Below are 25884 nucleotides of genomic sequence, written 5' to 3'. Positions count from 1 at the left end.
AAATGCCGATTTTGTTGAAATTTCATCGTTTACATGTCAAAACCTGCAAAAGTATGAAAATACAATTAATTTGCATTTATTACACACATAATTAACCAATATGTAATGTCTCTACAAGGTTTATATTACAGTTTTGGGTGCTTATCACTGACGGTACATGTAAGTGTAGCTGATGGTGGCATCCACACAGTCTAGCTTTATTGTTAAAACCTGGTGGAACCGCAGCTAAAAAGGCAATCCAAGCTCACCACAATGACTGCACAGTTGTCTTATTCTACTTTTGAATCATATTCAAGTAGTCAATTTTTTCATCAATCTACAAAGGGACTTATTCATCAAGTACATCACACAAAAACTCAATTTCATGCGCTTGGACAAACCTTCCACAAGACACATAAATCCCTCTAAGGAAATATACACATCAATCACTCTCAATTTCATCTCACCTATTACATACTTCTTCACTCCATGCAACAAGAACAAAATCAACATGGAAATAGTAAACACAACTATGGAAACCTTAAAAAACTTTATACACTACTACGTAGAAACAAACCCAAGACGACCTAGAAACAAACCAATACTAAAGACAACAAATCAAAGTTCAAAACATATCAATAAACAATGAGAACCGTAGAAGGAGAGGATAATCAAGAAGATGAACATTAGAAAAATCCATTATCAAGATTTGTGTTCTTGTCCTCCATGAAAAATCTTACCAAAATCACGAAGGAGAGGATAATCAAGAAGATTAAGTAAAAAACCTGGAAGCTTTGAAGGTTTGTAAAAAAAATTATAGTTTGGCACAAAAATCGAGGTCAATGTTGTTTCATGTCTGTACAACAAAACTACGAAATAGTTGTTGATAATATAGCAAGAAATTGCTACTCCCTCATTCCCACAATAAGTAATTCTATTGGTTTAAATGACTACTAGGTTTTCATTTTTGTTGGGTTGAATCTAACGGTAAAAAATTGTCAGTACGTATCGCGAAGAGAATCTAACGGGCAACTATCAATGTGTTTGTCAACATCAGAAGTACAAGAGGAGAGAGAATGTGTTGCAGAGGAGAGAGAGTGTGGCCGGAGGAAAGAGAGTGTTGTAAGGAAGGGCAAAAGGGTCAAAAACCCATTGAAAATGTCAAAATTAAAAGGCATCGCTGGTTGGAGCTAGGGCTGTCAATGGGTTTCGATAACCCGATAACCAATCCGAACCAAACCGATAAAAAATGGTTTGGGTTTTGATAATTTAGTTTGCCCTCTACTGACTCGAAACCGAACCAAACCGATAAGATATTGGTTTGGTTTTGGGTTTGCCTTCCACCGAACCGATATGAACCCGAACCGATAAGATAGCATTTTAGTAATATTTATGATTAATTTTGTATGTGTTTATCAATTGTGTGGTTAAAATTAATAAATTTAATTTAAGATTTAATTGATTTTATAGTTTTCAATTTGGGTCGGTTTGGGTTCGGTTTGCAATATATCTTATTGGTTCGGTTCGGTTTCAGGTTCCCAATTTTCTTATCGGTTCGGATTCGGATTTTCCAAAACCCGACCCAAACCGATCCATTAACAGCCCTAGTTGGAGCACAATGTGCTTTTATCATGGCCAAATTAGGCAATTACCCTTTTACTTTGGAATGACCATCTTGGGAATAATATTAATTCGAAATTTCATAATATAATACCGAAGAGACTCTGTTTTTTCTTTCGGTAATGAATACAGGAGACTCTCTCAGTATAGTTAAAAATTGGTTACTTTGGAATGACCATCTTGAGAATAATATTAATTCGAAATTTCATAATATAATACAGGAGAGACTCTGTTTTTTTTTTCGATAATGAATACAGGAGACTCTCTCAGTATAGTTAAAAATTGGTATCAAATAAAATTTACCCAACCTTGAAATTATTATGATCTAAGCAATATATCATTTCCTGATCCAATTCCAGCATTCCCTTTTTAAGGGAGAAGAGCATTGTACAAAATTTGGTTCCAAGTATCAGGAACCCCAGCTAGACACCAGTGGCTACAATCCATTCCCCTTTGTCCACCAAGACCATATATCGATGGATGTCCATCTTTCCTCAACTGCGACAATGTCGTTACGTCCAGTAGGTAGACTGGTTTAGATACTGTTCTCAATACATTCTTAAGCACTGCTAATGCTGGTGGTGAACCTCCAGGATACGTCGAGCCCTTCACTGGCTGCTTCTCTATCAAACAATTCTTGATATTCGGCTCGTCCCATTCACTTCCACTGGAATAGTAATCGAAATTAAGCATGAACACACGAACGAGAATAAAACCGTAATTACATGGCCCCAAAGGAATTTTTGCCATTTTTTTTCCTAGGGACATCTCCAATCTGTTAAAACATGTTTATTCAAATTTTTTTTATCTACACATATACAAGAAACAACACGTCAAGTCCTTACGGCCTATGTACATGGTACCTACATTTCCACTTTTAACATTAATAATATAAGCTATGTGCTATTCAATTTCATATTGCTATGGTAGATTTTCACATTTTATTGGATAACTGAATAGGAAATTAGGACTAAAGTTAGTCTTAAAAACAAACAGTGTGTGGCGAAGCTTACTTGTAATGAGATGGAGAAATCCCTTGAAAGAATACTTTGGTTTTTGTGGGATCAACATTTGTATCTACCCATTTGGCCCAAGTTATCAAAGCTTTCTCGAAGGCAACCACACGATTCATGTCTTTGTAAATCTTTGTTCCTTCTTCAATGTAGTCCCATCTGCAGCAAAATATATAAATTGTTCGGTTGTAAGTTGAGCAACATATACTTGTAACTTCTACGATGTCCATAAAAAGGAAATTAATATCGTTCAAAATCATCGATCACGTGTTAGGAATTCGTACGGTTGTGTAGTGCCTCTGCGGTTCCACCAATGCCATGTGTTGAAGACCAGTGTGTCAATGCCTCTCCATGCATTGCCGCCCTCTATTGAGTTAAGTTTAAGAACGCGGCCAATTTTTTCACTCACCACATCCACTAAATACACGTTGCGCAGGAGGATCACTGATATGGCGTAATCCTAGAAACCATTTTCAAGCTTTGTTATGATTAGTCCCGAGTAACAAATAATTTTACACAACTGAAATAGTGCTAACTTTACTAATATCAGGAGCACATCTTATATGCATATAACTCAATTGTTAGGCAGCATTTCTCCAAAAGTTTCAATGAATTGAAGATGCAACTCAATTTCGCAGACTGGACATGGTGCAGAGGACTATTCGTGCACTTTGCTATGCACAAAAGTGGCTAGTGAATTTTGTTCACAACAGTTTCTTTTAAGGCGGTTAGGGCTGGCACCTAATTTGTTCATAACAGTTGCCACCTCTATGTGTTTAAAGCATGCATCAAAACTCACACAACTTCCGTTAATTCAGACAATTCTAATTCTTAATTCCAAAATAAGCTTATATGAAGGTATGTTAGAGAAACCAACCTGAATATTAGTTCATCTAGTTAAATTTAACAATGTATATGCATCCTTTAATTTAGTTGAAGACGATATTGGCGGTAGAAATACAGTGTTTCAAACACATACTAATTAGAAAGTAGAAACTGAAGAAAGAGGATTCATGATGCCTGGAAGTTCTCGCGCCTTTTTGTTCCCAATTTTTTTAGTAGATTGGGCTTTTGTAATGAATTTCTATTGGATTTTTAACATTATAGTAGGCTTTTGTAAATAGAACGGGACCTTGTTTTTTTGCTTATTTTTGGGGGCCCTATGGGCTTAGATAGCATAGGCCCAGGGTCGGCACTGCTAAGTGTCGTAATACGTCCGATTCTTAGTGTTGTAAGAATTTGGTTTTGGTTTTTTACGGTTCTTAAAATTGTGGGAGTGTGGGACTATACCCATAACCATCGGTTCCTAGTGGATATTCTCAGTTCCGGTTCTTAAGAGATTCACTATTTATACATTTTTTATTAATTTTATTAAAAAATGTGTACTATAAACACAAAAATACTGCATTTTTTTTTTTTTTTCGATAATAACAAAATACTGCATGAACGAGTCACTTTTTAAATATTGATCATATAAGTAATTATGCCATTCGATAATAAGTTAAATAAAATCATATATTTAAGGTTATAAACTATATTTTTGTATTATTTATAACATTAAATATAAATGCTATGAAAACTACATATTATACTAATAAATAAATTTTAATAATATATAAATGAATGTTTTCAGTTTTTATATTTTTTATTTCGATATTTTTTATGTTAAAAGTATGAACTTCCGGTTCCAATTTTGATATGATTTTTTTGTTTAAAAACCCATTTGATTCCAATTCTATATGGTTCGGTTTTTTAAGTACCTGTTTTTAAACAGTTCCTAAAAATAAGAATCGGAACTATGATTTTTTTTTATTGGTTTCGAATTCGGGTCAAACAGTACCATCAACAATAATACTAATGGAGACATTTTTTTGTCTTATTCGAGTCATGACAAAAAATTGTTGTCATGAGACAATATTTAACACCTACCGTGATTGTGAATGTGGAAAGAGGGTCTCCTCTCTTCATGGTGTAGTTCGCTTGGGGCACGGCATTGTGAAGCAAACATATCAAGGATAGCCATTGGTTTAAGCTAAGTGAGTCCCCCACGAACATGATGCTTTTCCCCTTGAATCTCCTCAAAAAATCTACACCATCGAACCTACATTGATGGATGCAATTAGCCAAAAGAAAAATAAAAAGAGACAAGAAAACACATCAAAATATGCTAAAAGCTACACAGGGTTTCCTTTAACGAAAGAGTGTAAAAAGATGGCCGGACCCGAATCCAATAGCAGCTAGTGTTGACTGTGTTCACAAATCAGAACTTCACATTTTTAAATTCTTCAGTGCAACTTTTGCTTAGATTTCTTAACAAGAACATAAAGAATCTTTGTCACGTGAGAACCAAAAGTAGCATACAAACTTTTGGTTGATTTGTAATCATACATTATTTGATTATTGGTTACTTTCCTGCACCAAATAGGCTCCACACTTTGTCAGCTGGCATGTCTGTTTGGTTGATCACCATAACTAGTCATCACTGATCATGTGTTTACTGTACTGCGTTTTCATATTAAAATTCTCGTGTGAAATAATGCGACAGAGGTTGGGATTGTCCACATAACGATCAAGATTCAGAGGGTGGGTGTTGGGGATGAGTCCAGCTCTAAATAGATCCGATGAACCGGGTGCACGCCCTACATACCTAACAAGGATGATTTGTTAAGTTAGCCAAGTATAGTTGCCAGTGCTTTTTTATCACTTCTACATCCCACAACCATTTCCAGCAGGTCTTGTGATAAGGTCTGCGCCCACATCATTGCAAGTTGCAACGATAATTAATTGCATAACAAATGTCGGCAGTTTCTCAAGATGTTTGGTCTGGAAACACATACATCACTACTGGTTCATACAGTTTATTACAAGACCTTATCAATTACACAGAGACATGCACATGGTTCACACTGGCTCATAAGCAAAATACTTACTATACATCACTACGACACTACTATAGCAGGTACTGCATCATGTATAAGATGAGCAGAACCTTCAAAGAAGATGAGAAGTACCTGGCCAAGTCACAACCATTAGGCTTCCATTTGTACTTGAGGTACAAATTATCTGGTCGACCGTTCTTCTGGCAATTGAATTCCCGCTCAACGAATGGACACTTTGTTGAATCGTAAAGAGGGTATGCTCTATCAAAGATCCAACTACCATCGAAAACATTACAACTACTTGTTTGTAACCTTCCTGGTTTGTTGAGGTGCATCAGATTGGCATTTGCTTGTTGGATAAATATTATAAGGACAGCAATAGCTGAGAAACAATGGTAAGATGATGAGAATTCCATCTTTTGATCTGTTTAGATAGAAGAAGGAAAACGATGGGGTACGGTGGAAGTTAAAAGAAAATTTTGCATTCAGGACTTGATTTCATGAATAAATGCATATCCTATATCTAAGTATATATAGGATGTGAAATCTGAAAGGAACAACACTAACTGTGACAGATTTCATTAATAGAAGTTCCAGTTATAATAAGTCATAACTCATAAGTCATAGGTGTCATTCTAGTCCCAGCTAGACCGAGTCGACTCGCACCTCTGGGAAATTAGGATGAAGTTTTCTCTTGTGGTGACCTATTAATGAGCTTGACAAGGAGTTCGAACTGCAGATACTGGTAAGTATCGTTTAAAAGAGCGGTGATCATAATTAAGGAGTCCGAAACTTGGAATATTTTGGATGTGAAAGATGATTCATGTAGTTTATTCCAGTTACCATTATACGACCCATGACACTGAATATATGTTCATGCACCTGTGACCAATCTGCATAGTGCATATTACAATAACCGACACATATAATCACTAGTAATCAGGAGTTTCAAATTAATTCGATATCTCAACCAGTCTCCCATGGACCTTATTTTCTTCCTCCTTTGGTACAGTAACTGTGAGTACACCATTCTCCAACCCGGCTGTCACTTGATCAACACTAGCATTCTCTGGCAGCCTATATTTTCGTATGAACTTCCCACTGCTTCTCTCAACACGGTGCCACTTGTCATTCTTTTCTCCGACCTCCTCCTCCTTGTTTCGTTGTCCACTTATTTGAAGGACTTTCTGATGGTCGATTTCAACTTTCACCTCATTCTTGTTGAAACCTGGAAGATCGACCTTGAAAATATGCGCATTCGGTGTTTCCTTCCAATCAGTGTGACTGTCAGTGAACTTCGATCTCTCTTTAGGAATAATTCCTTCCAAGGGGAAGTTATGAAAAGGATCCCAGGAGTCCAAAACCGAATGGGTCATGGATATTGATCCTAGGACCAGAGAATGAGGGAATGATGGACATTTTGCCAAAGAAACAGTCTGCTAGTAACTACGAACTTCTTTCTCCTGTGGATGAGTTGAAGAGAGTTGCATACTTGCATGACTATTTATAGGAGGAACTAGAAGTGGGCAAAGTGAATGTGTGTTACGTTTATGCGCTCCAAGAAACATCTAAAGGTTCCTACTGGAGAAAAGAAGAATGGGATGTGTGTGGTGGTTTTATGTTAGTGGGAAATGAGAAAAGCTAGAGGAACTGGGGAACCTTATCAAGTTATCAAAATGGAATAACTAAAATTCCTAATTGATAGAACACTGAAACTAAAATATAGAATATTCATAGTGGAAAGGTAGAGAAAAGGCAGGCATATGAGGATTTGGATTATAGCAACCAAATGGTGGTATCGGTCCCAACTCCCACCCGCCCTTACGGTGACTAAATATTTATTTGGATCGGGAGCCTGATCAATGCAGACCTACAAATGCTCCTCCATTATATAGAAACTAGTGTATGAAAAACAATCATTTCTTTAAGGATTTAGAGCTCTATATTGTTTTTCCAACACCTTAACTGGACAACCAGACATACATCTCGACATACTGAACATAAAATTTAGACGATATACTCAGCAAAAATGCATTTTGCTGGCATAGAGCTAAATGCTGCTGCAAAAAATAAAACTAAAAAAAAAAAATAAATAAATAAACGAACCCTGACCAATCACCAACTGCTTAGTTGAATTTCTTTTCTTTTTTCTGGTTCTACTAAATACCACCAATATGACATCTTATAGATGGGATACATCTCAATAATCAGACTGCAATCACCGGTTTAATTATACTTCACGAATACAATGGAATATTTCTTATTAATTTCATTTTATACGATCACTGTGATGTGAAAGTTACAAAATATAAAAAATATCCTGTAAATACTAAATAGTCACTTATTTTCTAGCCATACCTAGCATAAGTTGCAGACCTCTTGTATCAAAATCTACCAGATCAGATTCATTGCATCTAAAATCAATTGTATCATTGAAGTAATGACAAGTGAGCCCCCAAAATACCTCTTGGTGACCATACAAGAATCCTTGGAAAGACTGATTTTACACCTCATGAGAATCCTTGGGAAGACCAGGTGAGGAGTACAAGCACGTATTCACATCTTTCAGAAGTATCCCAGCTTCTCTATGACAGTGGGGTAATTGGTGAGCTTGATCTTCTCATTGACTCAGTAACTTGGTGAATAAAAGATTTAATAGCAATTAAATCTATCACAGCTTCTTTGTAATTTCTTCATTTATGCGGTGGTAGTATGTCATTCGCTGGATCGAAGAGATGGCATCTTCGTATTTCCTATCCTTAAAAGCATTGTCAAACAATTTAGACCAAGTTTTCATCTTCTCTTGTACCTTGAAAAAAGAAAATACAATATAATCATGTGTACATAGTTGGTCATATGACAACACAGCAAGGACACCTATTTTCTACTAGCTTCTGCCAATAGCAGACTCATCCAAACTCAAATCGATGCACATCAGGTTTATGAGGTCAGTGTGTATATGCATTTGTTATACAGAGACAACCAAAGGTTCAAATCTGCAAGCGTCCAGGTTGTCTTACCTGATACTCAATTTCCTTAAGTGCTTGAGGACTAGTAGCCTCTTCAACAGCTTCCCTGAATTCCATCATCTGTATCAGAAATTACAAGAAGTAAAATGTCACATTAGTAAAAAAATCTTTTTACCCAAAGAAAATAAAAAATTCAGATACTTTGTAATACACAACCAGGTTTGCTGCACAGTGGTAACATAACAACAATAGACCTATTCGATCATGGATTGCTAGGGCTTACCAGAACCCCAGGCCTACAAGAAAAAAAGGTTAGTCATACGGAACAGTGTGGAAATTCATCTCTTGACCTCGTCAATGAGAACTCATTGAGATTTTCCACAAGAGTTGATCCTAACAGTTGTACACGTTGTTGCAGGGATTCTTCCAAACTGATGCTAGGGTCATGTTGAGAACATGGCAGACCAGCATACTATAGTGGATTTCACCACCTCTCTTTCCTTCGTGTAGTTTTAACCTTATTTGAACATCAGGGTATAGTACAAGGTAAATGAGTACTGTAATAGAAGAGGTAAATTTTGGTTTGGAAGACTCTGACAATCATCCAAGATAGTAACTTTGTAGAATATTGGTCTAGTCTACCCAGGCTACCACCAATATGGCTGTATGTATTCTATTATTTCTATATAGTAGATAAATGCAGATGTCACTCAAAATGTACAGCACTACGCAGTGACAATATCTACGGCTCTCTTTGATTTAATTCAGCCGTCCATACCAGTTGCGGCACATGTATGATGTATGCACACCCCACGCCCCCATCAAATGTCTTGTTTATCTCTGGGACACAAAAAAAAAATCTATAAGAGGGATGGCTTGGTGCTTCTCTCGAAGTGTTATCTCCTTAGAACTCCTCCATATACAAAAGTGCACTTTATAAAATTCTCACTTGTCTAGATGTATAATGGATCCGACTACAATTTTCTGATGGCTAAATTTGATCATATTAACTAGCAAGAGATTGCAAAAAGCATTCTCGTAAAGTCATAATTGCATTTGTCCACGGTACAGAAGTTCACACGAAATTGCGAACTTGCACAAATATTTCGGTTTTCGGTCATACAAGATAAGGGATTTCCAGCGGGACTATTGTAACATGATGAAGCACTTTGAATAAAAGTTTTGACACAACATGTATTTTGGTTGATTCCATCCTGTAACAATCCACATTTATTGCACACTTCCAAAGCTAACACTAAAAGCTTTTGATAAGAGCTGGGCTGGTTCGGCCTGCTTGGTTGCATGAGAAACGATTTGAACATCAATCAAAGAGAAAGGAATTGATGAGATGACCCAATTTATAGGAGATGCCGTAAGCTCGCTCCTTTCTTCTTCGTATTGGGACTGCGCACTCACTTAAGGTTCCATTTCTTATCTATTACTTTCACTTTATTCATTCTTTGGCTTCGGATTCAGCACAATCAGAGCTTCTAGAGGTATGTCTCCTTTCAAGAACAATAAGTAGCCCTAAAGGGTAGGTAACCAGTCTGATGGCCTTACTCGATCGATAGGTTTCTTTAGTATAGTAGCTTGTTTCATGTAGGACGGCTGCTTCCTCGATCCTTATGTATCAAATTCTGAATCTCAACGATGTATGAGCGAGCCCTCATTGAAGAGGTCAGCCAGGATATATTTCACCAATAGAAAAGGAAGAGTGAGACCTTCGGATCGAAGCCGCTGACTGATTGTCAAGCCCGCTCTTCTTCACAGGAGGGAAATAAGCGAATACGGGCTGCTGCATTGCCTTCTTGCGAGATCGTAGGATCAAAGAAGCAAGAAGTTTATTCAACCCGGGACATCAACTTTCTTTGCTGAATGGACCGCTGTTTCGAAAGCACCTATGTTTATCAAACCCCCATCTTTTTGTGGGTAGAAAGCAATTTGACTTATTAGCGCAGCTGGCATGAAACAAATCTCAGTGATCTGATGTCTCAATGCCCAATTCCGCCCGTACACCAGAGCATCGATTTGTCAAAACAGATCTTAGAGAAAAAGCAGTCAATGGGATCCATACTTGAAGTGGAATCAAGATAGAGCTGTCCAGCAGAAAGGGAAGTCGGAAAGTCAAAAGCAAGGTGTTCTCCTTTGTTCGTCCTTACCTGGTCTTATCCCTTCTAGCCGGAACAGGCAAAGCAAGTATGAAGTTATAAGGAAAAGAAGGCTACCTTAACTGGCTATGCTAATGATACCCTTCCACTCGCCTTACATGAAAGTCAAACACTTGAAGAAAGCCTTATCTTTCTCTTTTCTTTAGCAAGGTCAGATTGGAAACAGACCCCCGTCCGCCCTACCCCCTCGTTCCCTTTCTTTTGCTTTCTCTCTTTAGCGTTCGAAGGGCTTCAAAAACGAACTCTTTCCCTCTGCTCTTGTAAAATGCTGAATTAGAGAAAACCAATGACAGAGAGGACTAAGCTGACAGCAGTGCCAGAAGGAGCCCAGCTCTGCATCTACTGCACTTCTACTTGATTTATTCACTTTCGGAGATTGCTACGCTCTCATAAGTCGACGTAGATGATGACAGCCCGTTGGAGAAGGCAGTTGGAGTTGGTGCAGCATGAGCTTCGGCAGTAGAGTACGACTGTATGAGTCCCAGGTGCAGGAGAGGGAAAGGTAGCAAGATCTCAGCAAACAAAATTGACATAGGAGTGATTGAAGCGATTGGACAGCTTTCCTTGGCCTTAATCATATCCCTTCCTCTAAGGAGTGAAGTGTGAAGGAGAGAGAAAGTTATTTTATCAAATAGGCTAGCTTCACTAAAGAATTGACCATCAGAACAGAAACCATACTACCCAAAAGCATACCACCCAAACAAAGGATACCATCTCAGGCATAGCAGAAAGCAAGGTCAACCAAACCAATCTACCCCAGCCACCCAAGCTAATATCGCTGGAAGGAAAGGCTACTGCCTTGGCTACTAAAGAAAGGAGTGTTTAGTGCTTCGCCCTTTTAATCTTTTTTATTGTCTTTCCGGCTATTTCTCAAGAAAAAGATTCGTTCGGGTCCTTTCCTTGAACAAACCTATTTACTATAAGAAAGCATACCATTCCCGGCAGAGGAGAAAGCCTACCATACACAGCATCCCAAGAAGCCATCCAAAGCATACCATCGACAGAGTCCGGAAAGGGCAGGAAGAAAGAAAGCTAAGCAAATCCTATCTTGAAGCAATAGGTTCACCCGAGAGCCACTCGAAAGGAGCAACCACGACTCTTCCAACTAGAAAGAATCCGAAGAAGGTGGTGAAGCCAGAGCTGGAATAAAAAAGTGCGGGAGACAGATCATGCACCTGTGTTACATCTTGGAGTTCTATCTTAGGGCTAGAGAGGGCTTTCATCTCATAATTGTTTTTAACCTTCTGATAACAACTTAAAGTCACTAGTACCCATAAGGAGAGGAAGGCACTCCTCGAGTCCACTACCTCGGAGGGAGCTCAGTAGTGCCATCCCCTAGGAAGAAAGCTATCTTTGAAAGAAGCAGCTGGCTTGGCTGTACCGAGTCGAGTCCTGAACAGCTCACATCTTGAAGAAGAGTAACAGGATGGGCGGCCCTCCCTCTGCTCGGGAGTGCCTTTCTCTCCGTAGGTAATAAGTTACACAAACTTTAACGGAGTTGGGGAAGGAAGATTTAATAGCCTACTGGTCCTAAGGTTCCTTAACTGCGTGCCGGTTGATTAGTAGTGGCCCCTAATTAGTATTAGTAAGGCAGACTATTAGTTAGTAGTTAGCACCACTATTATGAGTCGTGCGTGTAGTTGATTCATGTGGTCGCCAGACCCGGCTTATAGTCTGGAGGCTTGAATCTTGTGCCAGACTACTTACTATAGTTGCAGATGAATAGCGCTCGAATGAATATGCCGGCCAGTAAGTTTCTTTAATAAGCAAAATATAAGAAGAAGAATAACCTACTATCAGTCACCGGATTAGTAAGCTCCACAGTGGGGCCTAATAAGACTGGACTCACCCACTTCATAGTAAAGCCCAGCTCTATATATAGATTCTTGCCGGCTTAATAAGTCCTCCAGCGGGCAATAATCGTCGATAGATAGCACCAGGTTTCCTCAGTCTGGAACCATGCCAACTATCACAAGATTAGTTTGCAATAGAATCTGAATATGGATCACGCCAACTATTCAGTAAGAGGAGCCTCTGGCTCTAGTCGCTCATCTATCTATTGAATCCGGCAATAGCCGCTAGATTCAAGTAAGTGTGGCATTCCTCTTATAGCCCCACTATCCATTACCACTACCAATGAAATTAGCGCGCTCAAGCAATAGTGACCGTTTTGAATCTTCTTTATGGGATTTCTTAAGATTGATCAATGGAGGGGCCAACTCACACGAGATTGGAAGCGCTATTAAGAAGCACTTATTAGGGTCCGGTCTGGCCCACTCAACTACGTCTCTGGTTTCAGCCAAACTAGTAGTTTGGACGCCGCATGGATTCATCTATTCATCTCCTGCTTTTGATAGCGAAGGCTCTTTATAAGCCAGACTGATTTAGGCGGTCTAAGTCACGAGCATGCGCTCCGTTCAGTTCAGTCTTGAATCTTTGACAATAGTGTTAGCAAGAGCTTTCCAGTTACAGGCTTTTGCATTCTTGACTTCGATCTGTCACTAGGCTCCCCAGAGAATCATTAGATTCATGATTTCGTACGAATGGGTAGTTATTAAGTGCATCTTCTGTAGTGGGAATAACTAAGACTGCTTGAGTCCTTGAAATGAGCTCTGCCAGCTGCCATTAATTATAACCGGGTAGGTATGCACTATCTTCTACTCGTATGCTCTTACCTAAGAAGGTGTTCTGTAAGATTTTCTTCTATCTTGCCTTCATTCCCTAACTTGTAGTTGAACAAGGAATTCTTAACCGGAAGGAAAAGCTGTATCTCCTTGCTCTGGTAGCTCAAAGCCCACCGGTCGACCCGCTGCTTACTTACCTAAGAAAAAAGGGCAGGATTTGATTCATAAACTAAGCTCGCAGGCTAGCATAGTTGAGTATAGCCCCCAGAAGGAAATGAAATCCACAAATCAGAGCTTCCACTTCCTTGAAAAGAGGCTTTCTTGCCAGCCTTTTAGAGCTGTCCAAATGCCTGTCTCAGGTCCCATTCTTCCGAACCTTGCATTACCAGAGACAAATGAATAGAATTTCGCTAACACCCTTGGCTTATGTGATTGAGGATGGCACCTTCTTACTTTGCTTTCTCTCTTTAGCGTTCTGTCCCCTGTGCTTTGCTCACTTAATAAGCTACACACATTATTGAACTCAATGCCTATTAGTTTATGGTAGTTTATGGCCTAGAACACGGTTTTATACCTTCAAGGTCCCTTAACCCTAGGAGTGTCCTTGAAATTCGTTTTCTAGGACTTTTCCAATGTGTTAGTCCCACTAGTCAAACTAAAGAGAAAGCCAAAGGAGAAGCTTTACGAGCTAATGCATAGTTCCGGAATAGGAAAACGAATGTCAGTGCATACTATCTGTAAAGGAGCGTTTTAGTTTTCTCCTGATTACAGTAGAGGAGGACGAGATGGGTTTGGACTTTGAATGGGACCGAGGTCGCTGTGAGCGAACTGCCTACGTATCTTCTCTCGTTTTTCCTTTTCTTGGGGAGAGAAGAATCAGGTCCGACGTAGTTCCAGTAGGTGGTATTTATAGGATTCTGGGAGTGGAGATCCTTCAGACACGTGTACCCTTTTTGTACAAATGTAGAGTAGAGATCGTGAATGAGTGCTGGAGTGGTTTTGGTGTAAGTCATGCTCTGATTGGGAGTTGGCGCGGTAGTCCCTATTTCCCGGTGGTGGGAAATACAAATAAGATTTTGGCAATGATTACATCTGGTGGGGCGCGTTCTGTCTCTGGCAAAGTGTTCGTACTGAGGTATCTTTGTTCGTACCACCTACTTGTAAGGAGTCGCTCGCAGATCGGTCTTGGAGGTCGATGCGTTGAGGTCGCTTGTGCTTCGTCTGCAATGTTCCTTAGTGGGGATATTGCTCCCCTACACACCTACTTCTAAGGAGTCGCTCGCAGATCGGTCTTGGAGGTCGATGCGTTGAGGTCGCTTGTGCTTCGTCTGCAATGTTCCTTAGTGGGGATATTGCTCCTCTACACTATCTATGAAGATAGGAAAAGGCATTAGGAAACTTAAAACAGACTGGTAAGCTCATCTTAAACCCAGAATACTTCAGGAAGGAAACACAAATTCTTATTGCGTAGAGTGATCAATGAAACCAAGTGTTCATTTCAGGCTAAGCAATGTATTCACTGAGAAAAGCATGTCTGTCTCAAAGATAGCTGCATGATGAGCTCCTGACCTAAAACAGTAGCTTGCCTAGGAGGACTGGTATTCCCAAGAGCATGAATCGAACTACTGGACTCTAGGACAAGAAGGCATTGATTGGAGCGTGGCCCGTAGACATGCAGTAACCTGGCTCCGTGAACTCTTGGCTATAGCCTGCGGAAACGGCAGCACTCCTCGACAAGCATCGAAGCCAAGATATCACTGCTGTGTACTGTGACGCTAAACCCATACCCCTAGACTGGCAAGTTAAGATAGAATTTCCCTTAGGGGTTGACTTATCCTTTTCTTGCCCTAACCTAGGCTTGTGTGGAACTCTTACTCAAAACATATGCCTATTTGTCCGACAGGACAGACAGTCCGAAGAGAACAAGAACAATCCGGAGCTACATACATTATTTCACTCGCTCACTTACTCTCAATGTATACCTCCCATAGCCCCAAAAAGGCGAAGGGAGGTATACATTGAGAGGCAGTGACCGAAAGAAACAATGAGTGTTGACTTCAAAAAGTATGCATTAGTGCTTTTAAGATTATCTTACAGTTTGTTTTAAGTTTCCTAATTCCGAACTTTCATTGAGAGTTTCTGATTCTCTAGTTGCAAAGTCCTTTCGATGTAGCCGCTGCCTTCACTTCTGCTGCCTTAGCCTCTACCTTTGCTTCCAGTGCTTATGCCGTATGTTTCTGTCTTCGCTCTTGCAGATGGGTAAACCAAAGAAAATAGAAAGAATAAACCTATCCCACAAAAAGAGATATTAACTCTGATAAAAAGGATTTCATTTCAAGATTTTCTCTGATTTAGAAATTCTAAATAAAGAGGATTAGGGAAATATGTTGACCCTAATAGGTGCATTCCTCCCCGGAAATATGAACCTCAAAGCCGGTTCTTTCTAGAAACCAATATAATCAATCAATCATTCCTTGTTTTAGAAAGAGGGATATTTTTTTATCCAGGGTATGGCAACGGGAGGATGTTGAATCTTTAGTCTTATATTGATTCCAAAAAAAGCCTAAACATAACAGTCATAAGTAACAATAGCGCAAAAGGATACCAGATGCCTGGGGCTTCGGACTAGGAGCGTGCCGAAGTCTCTTAAGTAAGGTGAAATAATAAATAGAGAAATTGCCAATGACCCCGACGACTCCTACCGTAGCATTTAAAAATGCTAGATCTTATTCAACTAATGTTACTTGTACTGGTATTTATGGAAATTTGATTTGTACTGGTATTTCTAAGAAGTTGAATTTAGGATCGAACGTCACTAATGGAAGGAGTCTCAATTTGTGTGGGTTGAATATTCATTGTATTAGGTGTTATAGTAGTATTTCTTTTAGTAGTATTAGGTTAAATAGTCGTATTTCTTTTAGTAGTATTAGGTGTTATAGTCGTATTTATTTGAATAGTATTAGGTGCTATAGTAGTTCTTCTCATAGTGATAGTTCTTATAATGAACGTAAAGATGAGATTTCACCAATTATGAATTTAAATAATCAACAAATTCTTGATCGATTTTGGAAGAACGTAATTCACAAAATTGATGAAAAAAGAAAAGTTTCTGAAAAAAAGAAAAAAGAAACTAATGTGAGTCAATATCACAATATATTATTTCAAAGAATGTCCGAAAATGATCAAATTTTACAAAAGGATGGTTCCAAATACACTGAGCAAGAAAAAATAGACTTACAGTTGAAAACAGAAAGACTAACTATGATATTTGAAGAGGAAAGTATTTATAAGAATCATAAAAATATAATGGATTATGTAATAAATGATAATAAGATTACAGCTAAAGAGTATCTAAAGCAGCAAAAATTAACTGATGAGGATCGCCATTGTATTAATGTCTTAGATTCATATACAATGGAAGCCGTAATGATTTATGTACTTGGGACTGTGTTCCACAATATTGCTTTCTCACCCATGGTTATGGTATCTACTTTAATTGACCAGCTTGTATCTTTAGTACGATTTCAAGTTTCTTCGAAAAATAAAGATGAGAAAAAAGACAATTCCAATAAGGATATAAATAAAGATGAGAAAAAAGACAATTCCAATAAGGAAATAAATAAAGATGAGAAAACCAAAGAAAAAAACAAAAACAAAAGATTATAATATCGGTATCTACTTGGTAGAGTTCTTGTGTGACAGAAAATTGATCAATATAATTACAATTTCTGAGAAAAAGTCAAAGAAAAATGTTTCTATTTACAGGAAATGTGTCGCTACTTTGACTTAAAAGCGTTGCCGATGAAACTGAATCTTCCCATGGTTTGTAAGCCAATGGATTGGGTATCTAAAAAGACTGGAATTGCAAAAACATTAAATGATATAACAGGTGGTTACTTATGCGGACTAACAGGAGAAATGTATAATCGATTTAATCTATTTACTTCTAAGGATTATGACAATTTCTATGTCAAGTTGAATAACAAAAAGAATGTTTGTGAAGTTTTGAATAAACTTCAGTCTCAAGTCTTTTGGATTGATAAAGAAGTCTTGAATATACTTAAAAATCATTGTATTGATTTAGAAGCAGCTGGTATTCTTATAGATGGAAGACTGGTAGATGTACCTATACAAGAAGCATTGGACGTATGTCGGTTGTGTTACGTCAATGACTCAGAAGTGAAGGAGTATAAATTATCAGTTTTGTTAGACGAATTAGTAAAGTGGGTGCAGCGAGCTAGCTATGAATCATTCGTAATCAATCTTGCTACAGCATACCAAAACCATCCATTTTATCTGCCAGCGTTCATGGACTTCCGTGGTAGAATCTACCGCGCAGGTATATTACATTTTCACGAGCGTGATATAGCAAGAAGTTTAATATTATTTTACAAAGAAGATGAAGAAACCAATTATAAAATGGAAGAAGAAGAAATAGTTCTTCTAAGAACTGAAACAGCATGTGCAGCAGCCTTTAAGTTAAACCTAGATCCGAAAACCTAGGTCGATAATCTTCGTCAACCACTTCATAATCAGAATCAGGTTCAGATAAATTAATTTCATATATAGATCCTACGAGAGATCCCTAAATAGAACTTATAATGGAAGAAAGCAGCCAGCCCTATCACTGAACACAAACTATAGACTGAAGTTCCGTATCTTTTAGGCCTACTGGGATTAATAGCTCAAGTTTATTCCCCCTATCTCCTTTCTCTTTGGGAGCATAGTGAGCGGCCGAGCATCAGTTGAAGCTGTTGACTAAGTCGCATATATAGATCCCTATCGAGCTTATGCTTCTCGTGATCGTGGTCGCCTTTATAGATCGTTATCGACGAATTAGGACCTTCGTGATCGAGACCTAGAAGCATACCCCTCATCAAGGGATGCTCTTCCAACTTCTGGTACATAGGCATAGACAGATCCATCCATTAAAGTAAGGGCTTTAGCATCGTAAGTTTGAGCACCAGCTTACCTTCGCTGGCTTTCTTCTATCAATTTAAGCACCACACACACCACCGAGCCTTCTTGTACCCTTGAATCCACAAGTACCGGCAGAGGACCCTCTGCAGTTCCTTTTTAGTTTTTTAGTGGAGAAGCTTCAGTAATTTCTCGTATATATCAATCGGGAGGATCTTTACCCTTTTTCTTCTTCTTAGCCTTCCCTCTCACTTCGCTACGCTCAGTCGGACTCCTTTTAGGAAGAAGTCCTCCTTCACTACGCTACGTTCTCTTGAACTACTTTCTTTTCTTGTTGCTTCTCTTGCCTTTTGTGCCTGCTTTCTTTCCTATTGTTTGTGTTGTGCCAGTTGAAGGGGACGGTTGCTTGCTACTCCAACTCCAGTAAGATTAGATAAATAGAAAAAGTAAGTAGAGGAGAATGACAGAGGTAACAGGGCGGAGGGTTGGAGAGTCGAGAAGGTAAGGTGACGGTAAAGGTCTTACAGAACCTTTGCTTGCTTTCCTACTGGCAGGCTTTTGCTAATACGAGGAGCAGGAGGGTTTTAGAACTACTATGACGATTTCTTGCTTTCCTGCCTGCTTGACTATTGCTTGTGTGCCTGTTCAATACCATAAGGAAAACTAGTAGAGCGAGGAGAAGAGGAGATTGCTAACCAGAGGAGATAGTTACCAGTGCCTTTTCGATTGCTTGACTATTCCTGCTTGTGTGCTTTCCCGTGGCGAGTTAGTCCAATGCTATTGAATTCGCTCTGAGGGAGGGAAGGGATAATTTCTCTTTCTCTTCCTCGCTTTAATCCCAGTAGGCCTAAAAGATACGGAACTTCAGTCTATAGTTTGTGTTCAGTGATAGGGCTGGCTGCTTTCTTCCATTGTAAGCTCTATTTAGGGATCTCTCGTAGGATCTAGATATGAAATTAATTTATCTGAACCTGATTCTGATACAAAGATTATCGATCTGGGTTTTCGGATCTTGTTTTTGGGGAAAGATGATGGGAACAGAGAGGATGTTGGTTTTCTTCTTTCTTGCTTGTGAGTGTGAGATCTAGGATCTCGATCTCGATCCATGAGACGAGCAAAAACCGCTACACGGCCGGTAGAGCGCATTTTAACAGCAGTTTCGCATCCCTCCGCGATAATCTATCGGCAGAGTCTGAAAATGATAGATTGAACTAAGGAGAAATGGGCTTCTAGCTCGTTTCATGGGCAGCATTGAGTATCGTTAGAGTCTTCAAACTACAGATTAGTCTAGGGAGAAATGGGCTTCTAAAGAGAAGTAGCATCTCTAGCCAACGGATTCAGAAGACAGAGCTACTACAGAGGGGCCCAGAGAATCATTACTAATCCTAAGATCAACAAGAAGCATTCAGATACGGATGCATTACTGAACAGGAAAGAAGCTATAGAACTCACCTCAGCCAACAATTCCGGTTCTGACACTGTTTTTTCTTCATCCACGTGAACACCTTCCAGTTGCAACTGTCAATGACCAAATCATCAGAACTAGCATTCTGGACACTATTAAAGCCTTAAATGACAATAACAACTAGAAGAAAGAAAATGAAAACACGTAAACAAGGGACAACAGAGAGGAGGTGTAGCCATGAAGTCAGTAGCACCACTATCACAATCATCTATCAAAAGAAAGGAGGCAATAAAGGAAAAAAAGGAAAAATGTAGGAAAGAAGTGCGTGTACTGGCATGGATCCAATCAATCTTTGCCCTTTATATGCCAAAAAAGGTAAACCTAAAATCACTCTTCAATAAAGGCCTAACTAGTAGAATCCATTAGCCAATAAGTTCTTGTGCTCTTCTTCATTAAATGGATGAATATAATAGGAAAACAAGGGAAACACAAAAATCATTTTTGCAGTGATAATCCCAGGATATTCGCAGTATATACCAACCGGAGGCTCCCCTAAAACATCTTAGTTCAGCAAAGGGTATTGTATACATATATAGTCATACAATATGCAACCAATATTTGAACTAGTATCCTTTCTTCACCCAAATGTAGACAGTATAGACAATAACAGAGAAAAGAAACTACAAAAGCCTAGCATTCATGTTCAACAAGAAGACCTAAAAAGCTAAGGTACAACAACTAACACCTGGAGATAACAATTCCTAGAAAAGAGAAACCGTAAATTAAAAAGTATATGTATATTCTTACAAGGTATATTGCCCTTAACAACGGCTTCCGCAGTGTTTGGTAGGCGTCAATGACAAGAGACGATTGTTTAGCAGCATATTCTCTTTCTTTCTAAGGGAAATACAATAACAATAATAAAAAAAAAAAAAGTCAGTTGAACTAAGAAAAACAAAAAAAATGAGAGAAACACACCAAAATAAAACAAACCTCAGATTTTGTATGAACCAAATCAGGATGCAGTTTCTTTTGCCAGTTTTTGTACTTGCTTTCAAGATGACTATCGTCTATGCCATAAATTTTCTCCCTGTTTCAATCAAAGTAAGCTTATCCAGTTATCAAAACATTAAAGAAAACACAATTGGAAAAAAAAAAAAAAAAAAAAACTGAACACTCACAGGTGAAATATCTGGAAGTAATCAACAGAAGGATCAACCGGCTGAATGCTTCTACAAGACTGACAAGCAAGAAAAGGCTTCAACGTCGCAACAGCATTACAGTTCCAACATCTACTGCTACTTACATTGGAAGAGAAATTCTTTCTGGAATAGCTACAGTTTTCCAAAAAGTTATTTCCACAGCCCTTGGATTCTCTCAAGTTATAAGAAGAGTAATACAAAACTCTGCAAAACTTTTGCTTTGGAACCAAAATAGATGAAAAACTACCCCGGGTACGTAGAATTGAGATCAACAGTTTCTTGCTCCACATTTTTATTTTCCAATTTTACTTCCCCGCTAAAAAAAAAAAAAAAAAAATTATGTGACAAAAAATTATCAAATTATGAACATGTATAAACAAAACAAAAGAGTACATGATTGAAGTAGCAATACCTGCTTGAAGAGGTTCCAATCCACTGCCACCTGTATAGAAAAAGGAACAAAACTAAACTCCTTGTGAGTTACTTCTGTTTTTCTAGTTCAAATCTAGACAATCTACACTAACAGATTACACAACAAATTACATAAGTTTCAACATAGATTCAGTCATAAAGAAACCAACCAAATTCCTTTTTCCAATAACACATTTGTTTCCGACAATATTTTCATACTCAAAACGGTAACGAACAGATACAATTATATTCGCCGTCAAACTATTTCTCCTCTCTTGATATTGGTCCACCTAAGAATTTTGCAAGTTCAAAGTAGTGCTATGTGAAACTACACATTGAACGACCAATTTTACAGACATTTGCAGCTTTGTGTACTCTTCTTAGCCAGCGCATAATCTCATTCCTCCACCAAAAGGCATGAAATTGTTTGATCCTTGTCCCTTTTGAAGGCAACAAACAAGTATTAACGAAAATTGGAAATAGAAAATATTTAAAACCAGATTTGTATTGCTTATACAACAAGCAGTCCAACAGATACACTTGAAAATGTTACACCACACCACCACGGACACAAAATATATACCAGCCCCCAAACCATTCAAAACTCGAAGAGGCAGTAAAAGAAAAAATATATACAAATCCAAAAACGAAAAAAAAAAAAAAAAAAACCTTATGGTGTGGAAAAACTATAGCTTGGTGAAGAAAAACAAGAGATGAGACTTGAGAGGAAGATGGAGAGGGGGCTTCTTCTTTTTTCTCGTTCTTCTCCTTTCCTTTCCGTAAAAAAATTTGGATATATTTTCCATCAAAACAAACAGGCCCTAAAACGCACACTAAAGAGTCCATAAAAGAAGGCCCATAAGTCCTTGTTTTTTTTCTCCTTCCTGCTCAAGCCTATTTAGTTGCCCATGCAAAGATTGTGTAAAGTGTAAACAGAGTGGGTGATCAGTCATGTGATTTTTCCATGAGTTAGTTTGATACATTGATGCTTGGTGTCTTAATATAGTGGAGAAGTTGATATGGATAGGACTACTTATTTAAGGTTAGAGACTTATAATTTACTTAGGATTTAGATATGTGATTTAGTTTGAAGGGATGTGTAATTGTGTAAGTTTGCATCAAATCATCCATGAGATCTTGCTAAAAAGAAAGAGAGTCTATGAATGGGTGGAATCGGAACATTTTAGTGGTAAAATGACTTCAAGTGTTTACTCCTTAATTTGGGTAGGGAACAAATTTTGCAGGACTTATGGGGAGGAAAGATATACGAGGCTATAGATATCACTTCCTAATTATTATTATTATCCACTTCCTAATTATTATTATTATCTACAATAAGTAATCTGACAGCAGTTAAGTAACTCTTAAGGTTTTGGGAGTATTTGAAGTTGTTGAGTCCAAATTGAAGTAAACTTAGTAGTGGGATATTTAGTCTTCTAGAAGTGAACGTTGTAACTTCTTTTGAGTATGTTAGATATTGTAATCAAGTGCCTCTATATAAGAACTCATGAATAAAGCTAACAAGTTATCATCTAATATATTTAGTATTTGTTATTGAGACCCTATATTGTGTTAGGCAGACCCAAAAAAAAACAATTATTACAATTGTGTCATTGGTTCCAAAAAGTCAAAAAAAAACAAATATTAAAAGTGTGTCATTGGTCTCAAAAAGTTGAATTCGAAAACCCCAAATTTAAACGACCCAGCTAGGTCGTTTATTGTGCAAATTCAACGATATGGCCACATCGTTTGGACTAAGTCCCCAACGATATGGCCACACCGGTCAAGAGGCCAAGAAACAGAGCTTTATATTTTTTCAAAGTTCAAATCTCAAACGGTATGGCCACACTGTTTGGACTAAGTCTCCAACGATATGGTCACACCATTTGGACTAAGTCCCTAACGATATGGCCACACCGTTTGCGATTTGAACTTTAAAAAAATATAAAGTTCTGTTTTTTGGCCTCTTGACCGGTGTGGCCACATCGTTTGGACTAAGTCCCTAACGGCCATATCGTTGGAGACTTAGTCCAAACGGTGTGGCCATACCATTTGGGATTTGAACTTTGAAAAAATATAAAGTTCTGTTTCTTGGCCTCTTGACTGGTGTGGCCACACCGTTTAGACTAAGTCCCAAACAGTGTGTCCACACCGTTTAGACTAAATCCCCAACAGTGTGGCCACACCGTTTGAGAAGTCCCTAACGATATGGTCACACCGTTTGGACTAAGTTCCCAATGATATGGCCACACCGTTTGGAATTTAAACTTTGAAAAAATATAAAATTCTGTTTTTTGGCATCTTGACCGGTGTGGCCACACCGTTTGGACTAAGTCTCAAACGATATGGCCAAGTCATTTGGGACTTAGTCCAAACGGTGTGGCCATATCGTTGGGTTTGCACAATGAATGACCTAGCCGGGTCATTTAAGCTTGGGGTTTTCGAATTCAACTTTTTGGGACCAATGACACACTTGTAATATTTATTTATTTTTTGGACTTTTTGAAACCAATAGCACACTTGTAATAATTTTTTTTTTTTTTTTTGGTCTGCCCAACACAATATGGAGTCAGTCAGTAATAGGACTCATATCTTTTAGCACACTGTGTTAATTGGAGGTCAAGACTCCTCAATAATCCTCTATCAATTTTCTATCTATTTTTTTTTTTTTTTTTTTTTTGGTAAAGTATCTAATTTTTTTTATTACACTATAGGTACTATCAAAAACAATAATAACAACCCTCACTACATACCAAAAGACTTAATGATATTTATTGATAATTTTGATTTCCATTGTTGCGTGCCTATATATTGAAGTGAAAAACTAAAATATATGTGCAATTACTTGGGAAAGAACATGAATAGTAAAAAAAAGATGTTAACTGCCACAAATCTTGAATAAAATGGTTATTGAATTTCAAGCACGACCACATTTTATTCATATGGGCGTACAATCCGTACATCCAGAGAATCCAACAGACCTGTTATTTACTGCTCAACAAAGTTGAAAATAATTTTTTTTCCACCACATGTAAAACTGAACTAGTTGATAGTTATACTTAGAAGAGGATAAAGCCCAGAATTGTACTAGCTTAAAATGCAAGAGACAGCCAATGTACAAATGAATAGATGATATATTCTTGCATACCCTGGCAGGGTTAAGTTTTATTTTAAGGATTTGTTGGTTATTAATTCAGGATTAACAGTAGAAAGCAAAAACTCCTGGTGCCATCCTAACGTTAAATTTGACACCCTATTTCGACTCCCTAATGCCCCTACAATCATGACACTCGAAATAGCAAGTATAAATTTTTTTGCATGTTCCGACTGCAAGCATCCCATGTCTGCTTTCTAACGAGCAGATAACTCAAATTTCCTCTCAAGACTAACAACAATCTTACCGTATAAAATTTTCGCCAATTTTTTTTGTAGTTTTGAAGGGATGGTAGCATTCACAGCCAGATAATCAAGGTCAAAATTGGGAAGACATAGACGCAATGCACTGGTAGCATCATCAAAGATCTCACCCATAGGCACTGAACCACAACTCCTAAGAATGTGGTTCTGAAGCTCTAAAGTCTGAAAACAGGAGGCCACAAAAGCAAAAGCATAAACATTAAATGCACAATAGATACCTAACCCGCCAAGGCGTAATGGAAGTGTCGCTAAACGTCACTGCAAATCCCCGAAGCCAGAACCATCAGAAACTATAATGCCCTGCAGAGCCATACGAAGGTGTTGATCAAAAGTCTTAGCTGCATTCCTAAAAAACCATGCGAACTGTTTCCATTTTTTTTTCCAAACTGGATGTTTCATTCCGTCTCGCGTATTTTTTTCAATATTTTTTCGTTTTTTTTCCTTACCGTCGGGATGTTTCATTCCGTCTCAGTGTAAAATATAGTCAGACCAAATAAAACATCCCGTCCGAAGTTTAAAATTACATTTGCATTAACGCCTGATAGCTTTTCACCAACAAGATAGCTATAAGGGGAAATAGTCTTATGTGGCGCCTATGTAGAGATAACAAGTTGTTGCTTGCATTGAGAATGCTTTTAGAAGGTATCGCTCTTGATTTTTGAAACAGGGGGATATCTACAAAAAAACATTTCAAACAGGTGGTTACTTTTATTATTAGTTCAGATTTAATATTACTTTGCATATTCTAAGAGTGTTCCTTTCTTCCAATAAGTTCTCGCCAAAAGTGATTCAATACTTTTTTCTTGATTAACCTTCTTGTAAACCAACATAGAAACAGTTTCTACCACTGAATAAAGGAACGTTAATAACTTTAATACAAGATTGAGATAGAGAAAGCTTGAGTCCATAGGTAGAGAAAGCTACCTTATGTAGACATATAGTGGTCGGTTATCCCCGGTAGTAGTTTATCCAGTAGTATTAGTATGACCCTTTAAGTTTTTCACTTCAACCCATTGTTTTAAAAGGCGCTTATGCACTGGAAGCGTATGTCCGCCTTTCCAGATGATTTATCAACAAGGATAATGACTCCAGAAGCCAGTTAAACGCCTTTCTGGACGATTTATCTCAACTCATGCTTTAATTACGACGTTCTTGCATCGGAATCAAATATTAACTTTGTTGGAGGTTGCATCAAGTAAGGTGCCCATACTCACTTTGCTCAATTGTCCATCTTTGATACCTACCCGAGCCTGTTCTAACACCCCTGCTTTTCCCTCCCA

At 38.1% G+C, this 25884-nt stretch overlaps 2 protein-coding genes and 1 pseudogene across 3 annotated transcripts; all 3 read right to left on the bottom strand.

Moving 5' to 3' along the window:
* Positions 1–1871: 1871 nt before the first annotated feature.
* LOC147478304 (protein trichome birefringence-like 41) lies at positions 1872–6150 on the bottom strand. The gene is made up of 5 exons (XM_086584932.1): positions 5624–6150; positions 4542–4713; positions 2897–3072; positions 2613–2771; positions 1872–2266 (listed from the first exon to the last, which is right to left on the bottom strand). Exons 1-5 carry the CDS (start codon positions 5905–5907, stop codon positions 1969–1971), a joined length of 1089 nt encoding a protein of 362 aa, XP_086441058.1. The 5' UTR covers positions 5908–6150; the 3' UTR covers positions 1872–1968.
* Positions 6151–6292: 142 nt separating this feature from the next.
* LOC147478303 (18.1 kDa class I heat shock protein-like) lies at positions 6293–6962 on the bottom strand (annotated as a pseudogene). Its single transcript, XR_015209547.1, has one exon. The product of XR_015209547.1 is annotated as an 18.1 kDa class I heat shock protein-like (transcript).
* Positions 6963–7716: 754 nt separating this feature from the next.
* On the bottom strand, positions 7717–24977 carry LOC147478302 (iron-sulfur cluster co-chaperone protein HscB homolog). Its single transcript, XM_086586208.1, has 10 exons — positions 24960–24977; positions 24644–24766; positions 21358–21477; positions 21189–21218; positions 20756–20814; positions 20568–20664; positions 20382–20471; positions 19622–19687; positions 8512–8580; positions 7717–8300 (listed from the first exon to the last, which is right to left on the bottom strand). Exons 1-10 carry the CDS (start codon positions 24975–24977, stop codon positions 8163–8165), a joined length of 810 nt encoding a protein of 269 aa, XP_086442334.1. The 3' UTR covers positions 7717–8162.
* Between the last annotated feature and the right edge of the window lie 907 nt (positions 24978–25884).

Source organism: Coptis chinensis, chromosome 9 (assembly GCF_015680905.1).
Source record: "Coptis chinensis isolate HL-2020 chromosome 9, ASM1568090v1, whole genome shotgun sequence".
NCBI classification, from domain to species: Eukaryota; Viridiplantae; Streptophyta; class Magnoliopsida; order Ranunculales; family Ranunculaceae; genus Coptis; species Coptis chinensis.
Note: the sequence above shows the minus strand (reverse complement) of the source record. Positions and strands in the feature narration are given on the sequence as shown.